The sequence below is a fragment of the Enhydra lutris genome, unplaced genomic scaffold (genome assembly GCF_002288905.1).
Source record: "Enhydra lutris kenyoni isolate GAN:26980312 unplaced genomic scaffold, ASM228890v2 scaffoldscaffold31, whole genome shotgun sequence".
NCBI classification, from domain to species: Eukaryota; Metazoa; Chordata; class Mammalia; order Carnivora; family Mustelidae; genus Enhydra; species Enhydra lutris.
In genome coordinates this window covers 4672089-4679539 of record NW_019154115.1, presented here as the reverse complement: position 1 = coordinate 4679539, position 7451 = coordinate 4672089, and the positions used below count along the sequence as shown (strand labels likewise).

The window sequence follows — 7451 nt, the reverse complement described above, 5'->3', positions numbered from 1 at the left end:
TCCCATTTCTCTGATGAACCTAAAAAGAATTGTTGATTTTTCAGTTTGTTTAGCTTTCTAGTTATTTTATAATGGAGTGACCACCTCCAAGCTCCTTGCATGCCAGATTAGAAATTAGAAGTCCACTCTTTCTTTTTTTTAAGATTTTATTTATTTATTTGACAGAGGGAGATCACAAGTAGGCAGAGAGAGAGGAGGAAGCAGGCTCCCTGCTGAGCAGAGAGCCCAACACGGGGCTCGATCCCAGGACCCTGGGATCATGACCTGAGCCGAAGGCAGAGGTTTTAACCCACTGAGCCACCAAAGTGCCCCTACTCTTTCTTTTATTACCTGTCTTTTTTTCAATCAATAAGCATTTCCTGAATCATTATTATATTCCAAGCACTGTGCTAGATATCGAGTATTACACAGCTGAATAGGATAAGTCCTCATTGCTGAAGTTCACAGGCAAGTTACAAAAGGAAATATAGACAGACAAATTACAATACTATGGATAAAGGTTATGAAAGAAGTAAGCACAAGGTGCTGCAGGAGCACAAAGTCTGGGACTGAGGGTTGAATTCAGAGAAGACTTCCCCAAAAGTGTTAAATTAAAATGAATCTTGACTAATGTTAACTCAGACAAAGATAAACTGGGAAGTGTGATAGATACCATATGCAAGGTAGATACCATTTGTACCATGTGCAAAGGAAGGACTAAGGTGGGTTTAAGCAACTGCAAGAAAAATAAAGTTGTTTGGAATACAAGAGAACATGGAGGGAGAGAATGAGCCTAAATGTCACTAGGCTTTCTACTTCTTGAAAGTAAGGACTATGTTCAGCAGGAAACAGATGGCTTGCTCAAACAAGTTAATCTGGGGGAGTTAAGGGACTATTTATAAAGCCCTCTTTGAACTGAAAAGGATTTGGGGAAACCATCAGTGAAAAGTTATTACTACTCTTAAGCCTGATCATGTAAGTGAAAGGAGCAGAATGGAAAAAGGTGGTTCTATGGAGAAGCCTGCCTGCAAGGAACTCTATTTTAGGTAAGAGAACACAGACAACCCTCAGTAATCTGGTAAGGACAGATCCAGTAAATAAACACACAGATCTCTGGACCTCTGATTTTCTGCCCATGACTGCCATTGGTGAAACCTAATCAGAGACTGGATGGCAAGGGAACCCATTGATATAGTCCATCATATCAGTCAGCCTCTGAACAAAGATGGGGAGTAGATCCAAAGGGACATATGAAAGATACCCAACACATCAATACACCCTCAGTACCTAACATCATACCTGGCACAGAGGAGGTATTGAATGATTGAATGAAGCTGGATAGCAAACAGAAACCTGACTTGCTGGGTTTAACTAATTCATCCTAACAATTTAGGACCTTACCTCATAACAGTGGGGTCCAATCAGAGCATTTTAAGCACAGGAGAGACACATCAGAGTTGCATTTTAGAGGCAACTTTGTCAAGAATAAACTGAAGACTTGTAGCAGAGGTGCCAGGTAAAAAGCTGTTATAGACAAGATGTTCTACGGAAGAGGAAACAAATAAAAGATGGGCTTTAGAACATTAAAGAGTTGAAGTTGTCAGGAGATGCAGGACATATTGTGATTGAGTGACTGGCAGGAAATAAATAAAGGGCACAAAAAGGGGGTGTAGGATGAAGAGTAAAGATGCCTGCATTTCTCAATGACCTCTTGGGTGTGTGGTGGGTCTGTGAGAAACCTGGGTTTGGCACACAGTTTGCTATAAGTGTTTGGAGCTCCAGAGACACCTGGATGGGAAAAAGGGATTGAACCAGATCTGGCAAATGAGACAAAGACACTGTACACTTCCTGTTAGTTATGTTTCCTGGGGGTGGGGGAGGGGCAGGAAAGTGTGTAAGGTCAGAGTGGGTTAGGTTCTATGGCAGTTGAGAAGAGCAATGAGCCAGAGACTAGGATGGAAAGAAGGAAAGGACATACCATGGGCTTCCACAGTATTTATAGTTCCAGCATCCTGGGTTACCCAACATACAGGGTGAGGAAGCCTTTTGTAGGCTAGGTAGTGGTGGGGTCCTTTCTCATGAAGCAGTTTGTGTCTGGCATAGGGGAAATGTCAGGGAGAAGAGGCAAAGGTCACGCCATCTTTTTTTTTTTTTTAACTGGGAACAGGTTAAAAAGGAATATATTTTAAAAGTTGTGGGAGGCTCTGGAACCAGAGGATAAAAAGACCCTGAATGGGTGGGGAGGAGTTCCTGCCCAGTAGAGGACCTATGGCTTGTCTTTTCTGTTAGTGGAGATGGAGATGCTTGAGATGACATTCCTTTCATGATGTCCTCCTCCCTTTCCCATCACAGCCAATTCTCCCCTACTGCATGCACCGCTTCTCTTCTCTGTCACCATACCAGCGACAGCTTCTGGAGAAGACCCAAAGCTACATTCGCATGTTCTGTGCTGGCCTCTTGAGCTTCATCTTTGTCCTGCTGCTGTCCTTATCCTCTTTACATTGGGTGAAGTTCATGGTATTGAAAGACAAGAAGATGCTCTTTGCAGGGCTCTGGACAGTGTGTCACCATGATCTCTGCTGGAGCCATGTGCCAAAGGCACCCTGTGAGTGCCTTCCAAATCCTAGAGCCCCCTCCTTTGGTAGATTTTCTCAGATTTTCCATAGCACCCCTCTCTCCCTTTCTCCTTCCCACAACCCAGCTCCTCCTTTTCTCCCCTCATTCACAAGCATGTAAGGATAACTCCTCCAAACAGGGCAAATTCACACAGGTTTGTTTGGACTAGACTTCCCCAATGACCTAAAAACAACTCCTTAATTATTGGAAGCTAATGCCTAGCGACCTTGTGCTTTTTATTACCTTTGCACTCACAACTTCCTAGGAAAAAGAAAATTAGTCATTTGCACCTTAATATGAAAGTTACCTCATAATGTGCCTCTCAAGGGTATAGTTATAATTTCAACTTGTCACTCATTGCGGAATACATTTCTTTCCTTGTTAAAGGAATTCCACATGTCAATGAGGAGATGGAAAGAGGGTCCTTACTGGTGCCTATGAAGCCACCCACTTGGGTGGCTCCTTATTCTGACTACATTACATGTAACACATGCCCTAATTCTGTCCTCTTCTGTCCCTCAGTCCCTTTCCTAGAACCTATCTACCCTTATTTAAGGGCAGGTCTCCTCTGCTCCAGCCAAACCTCTCCTTTTCCACTTTTTCTGGCAGACTACCTCCAATTCTCCAGGGCCTTCTTCCTCATCTCTGCCCTCCTCACCCTCACTATTATTATATGGCTCAGCATCTCTCTCATCAAAGGGCCAGGAGACAAAACCTACATAGATCTGGGCATATCCATCTTCTCTTTCATCTCAGGTACACGGTGATGTTGGAAAAGTTTGTCCCTGGAGTCCTTGTATTTCTTCCCGTTCTGTGCCATTTCCCCTTATTTTACAAAGTCATTTCCTCCCTCATATGAACACTGCTATCATAGGACAGTGTCTCTTCTCAAAGGGAAGAAAGCTTTCAATAAGCTTTTACTCCCCATGGGGCTATTACCTCTTAAGGAGGGGACCCTGAGGAGATTATGTTTAACCCAATGGAAACACCTCTAGGAGTTGTGATCTGATGGACTAGTAGAGGGGATATCATAGGTTGGAGGCCCTTCTGGTACCCAGAAAATTACTATGCAGCTAACTAGCTATCTGTTCTATTGGTCTTATCTACAGGCTCCACCTTGACAACCTTATTCTAGTCAAAGCAGAAGCCTTTGCTCTCCCATCTTGGTTAATTGCCAACTGGGTCTTCCCATGACCACTGCCATGGGTAATAGGCCTCCAACACATAACTGAGATGGTTTGGGTGACAAGGAAGTACAAAGAGAGGGAAGAGGGTGGAATGGGTGGGAGAGCAGAAGGAGAGTTATGATGGGTAGTGATAGCTTTCATTCTGATCCCAGGCACCTGCCTACTCCTCTGCCTCATCTTGTTCCTGATGCAAGTGAAATTGTACAGTAGGAACGTCTTGAAGCCCCATTTCCTATTAGTCTACCGCCTCAATTGGTGGAGCAGTATCTTCTACATGATAGCGGGTGAGTTAATGCTCCTGTAAACAGTGAAGACACCGAGAAGACATTTCTACATGGTTGGTCCCATCTCTCTCTCTCTTTTGCTTTCTTTTGGTTTGACACATTAGAATCTCATAATTTGGAAGGGCTCTAAAAGTGTTATTTCCATGTCAATGAGCAATTCTTTTTTTTTTTTTAAAGAATTTATTTATTCATTTGACAGAGAGAGATCACAAGTAGGCAGAGAGGCAGGCAGAGAGAGAGAGAGAGGAGGAAGCAGGCTCCCTGCCCAGCAGAGAGCCCGATGCGGGACTCGATCCCAGGACCCTGAGATCATGACCTGAGCCTAAGGCAGAGGCTTAACCCACTGAGCCACCCAGGCGCCCTCAATGAGCAATTCTTAAGAGCAAGTCCTTCCAATTTATCTAAAGCTTTTTTTTCTATGATGATACCTGTCCCTACACAGATAGGAGCAAGATTCAGGAAGTAGAGAAAGAAGGCATAGACATTAAACAGAGTTATTCATAGTTCTTCTGTCCTTCCAGAAGACAGTTCTAAAATCCTCCTCTCCTTTTATCATATCAAATAACCTCTCCACCTTTATGAATCTCCAAAATAAAGCCTCAACATATGACATATGTTCCTCTGTCATATTACCAATATAAAGCAGAGTGGTAACATAGGAGTTTTGCCTTTATAACACTTCTCCCTTCATCCTTCTAAGCCATATACTTGTTTTTATTCATTCATTAACAGTGGTCTCCAAAGCATTGCATCACACACCCTATTAGTAAAACACTTCTCAGCAAGCATTCCAAAAGACATATGGTTATTTATAAAATATGTACATGTATTATATCATTATTCATTACATTATAAAATACAATTTTAAATTTAAAAATAAAATTTAATTTTTTTTAATTTAAATTATGTAAAAAATAAAATTTTTACAAAAATTTTAGAACTGAAAACAAAATTTGCTAAAAATACAAAAAGACACTACTATTTTTTTCCCATGCCCTGATGAATTGGCTTGTATACCCTTGGGAAATATTGTACTACAGAAAAGCTGGGATCAATGCTTTGAATCCCAGGTCCCTAAAGATAATGAAAAGGATATTCAGAAATGTATTGTAAGTCAAATTCTATTATAATTAAGCCAGTGTTTCAGGGATGTTTCATGACTTAAGATTTTATCTATTACTAATCCACAGTGCTGACCCTGACTTTTCTTTTTCTCTAGGGTTCCTCTCTGGACTCAATTATATAAGTTCCCGAGTTACCCCTCCAGATCAAAATCTCCTTGTGATCCCTATTTCAAGAACAAGGATAGGAAGTGTAGCCACAGTACAGCTGGGGCTAACTGAAACAAATGTAGGTGCTTCTACACAGATGAGTCAGGTACTAGAAAGACAGTCTGGTTCAGCGTTAGAATCAAAGGTCCATAGAATGGGGACTCAAACAGAGGTAGGGACTCAGACAGAGCCAGTGACAGAGACAAAGACAGTAGCCCAAAAAGTGCTAGGAACTCAGACCAAATCAGAGGTTCAGGCTGAGTCAAGGACCCAGACAGAGCCAGAGATAGGAAATGAATCAGTAATAAGAGATGCGTTGACAGAGTTCATTACTGAGATAGAATCAATTGACGCAGTAGAGCCAAGACCTGAGGTGGAGATAATTGGGAGTGTGACTGGTGATATGCTAAGCAGTAGCCTTGAGGGTAACGGGAACAGAATGACCCAAGTCAAGGATTGTGAGGACAGAGAGTCAGCTGAGAAAAATGAGGATAAGACAAAAAATTAATCTTAGATATAAGGTGGTGAGAGCAGAGATATTAAAAACAAAAAGCTTTCCCTTTAGGCTTAATGATATATTTGTTGGATCTGTAAGAAGTGTGGTAGGAGTATCAGAAGTAATTCTGAGGTAACAATAGAACCCTCTGTGAAACCCCCCCTGGATTACACCTCCTTCACTGAGCAAGTTGATACTAGGGGTGAACCATACAAATCATTTGGATGATTTAGGTAAAAGCCACCAATAATTTAAGGATCAGAAGGACAGCAATGCAAAGCTTATTAAAGGAAGTTTCCATGTTAGTGTTGTGTGCTGTGACTGGGAGAGGCTGGCAAGAGATGACATGCCCAGGCCAACAAGCCTTTCCCGATTTCCATGACCCCACGATGGAACCTCTCAACATGTTTGAAAGAGCTTCCAACTTGGAAATTCAAACTCTTTTTTGGCCCTTAGTTCCCTAATTCATTAGGCTGACTTTTGGCAAACATTTAACTTTCTTGGGCCTAACATTCTTCATTAACCAGGTAGGCTCTGAGATTTCCTCTAGTGCTATCTATGGCCACGAATGATAAGCAGTGGAGAAGTTACTCCTGTTGGCTCAGACAACCCTGGATTATTTTAGCAGGTAACTCTGTTTAGTCAGAGGAACTAAATTCAGTTATCTACATCCAAGGCTACTTTTGGCAACTCACTTCTAATTTTTTTATTTAGACATCTCATTTAAAAATACAGGTGAATCTCACTGTTTTCAATTGTTTAGAAGTAGAAAGGAAGAGAAAAAATAAAGGCAAAAGAGCCCCGACTCTCTGACAAGAGTGTACCATATAGACTGAAGGAATTTCATTGAGGCCTTAAACAGTTTTGCAGAAGGGACTGTGGCCTTTGAAACCGGAAGCTAGTTTTTTGATTGGAAATATTAATAGTTCACCATGAGAACCCACTCTTAACTCCCTAAACAGTTCACTATTTTACTATTGCTGGCTGTCTGTGCCTCTAGCTTGTTAATCAAATTTTCTGACCCTTAATTTTGTCACCTTTAAAAGTGACTTCAATAAATGATATCATCTCCATTCCACATATTTGACTTTCTGGAATGTTAGATAAGGAACCGGAAGAGAGAAGATGATGGTCGGGGCAGGAAGCATTGAAAGATATTCCTCCCAGCAAATATGAATTAACAGATGTCTGCCTTAAAGTACAAATTCTCTAATGGGATAGTTAAGATTTTGGTCATACTTCAATTTGTATAACCTGCATCAGTCAGATAATTACATAACCAAATACAACTAAGCAGATGCTTTGGTAAGTGAGAGAAGAAAAAGAAGAAACTTTGCAAAGTGAGGGTCTAATGGGAGGGAGAATTTTGAGATCTTTCAGTGAGGACAAAGGGGCTGACTACCTGGGAGGGCAGGCGTACTGAAAAAGTAAGAAGAAATGTGGGAGATGGATAAAGACAAACGTCACCTCCATTACAATTTTGTCTCAAATAAAAGTATCCGAAGTTTGGCTGCTCTGGAAAACCGTATCTTCCATTTTCTTGTATGTATACTTGTCTTCCTATGCATCATCCATCCATCAAAAAATTGTGGAAGATTTATTGAACATTAACAGGGCG

The 7451-nt window shown here is 41.4% G+C and overlaps 1 protein-coding gene across 1 annotated transcript; it reads left to right on the top strand.

Moving 5' to 3' along the window:
• Positions 1-1898: 1898 nt before the first annotated feature.
• LOC111153145 (transmembrane protein 202-like) lies at positions 1899-5851 on the top strand. The gene is made up of 5 exons (XM_022511942.1): positions 1899-2012; positions 2332-2584; positions 3205-3351; positions 3935-4066; positions 5286-5851. The coding sequence occupies exons 1-5, from the start codon at positions 1899-1901 to the stop codon at positions 5843-5845; spliced, it is 1206 nt and encodes a 401-aa protein (XP_022367650.1). The 3' UTR covers positions 5846-5851.
• The last annotated feature ends 1600 nt before the right edge of the window (positions 5852-7451 follow it).

Excerpts from the sequence above, each read along its gene's own strand:
- LOC111153145 (XM_022511942.1), top strand. The coding sequence starts at position 1,899 with ATGGCAGTTGAGAAGAGCAATGAGCCAGAGACTAGGATGGAAAGAAGG. Across the intron at positions 2,585-3,204 it reads CCATGTGCCAAAGGCACCCT|ACTACCTCCAATTCTCCAGG; the intron begins GTGAGTGCCTTC and ends TTTTTCTGGCAG. Across the intron at positions 4,067-5,285 it reads TATCTTCTACATGATAGCGG|GGTTCCTCTCTGGACTCAAT; the intron begins GTGAGTTAATGC and ends CTTTTTCTCTAG.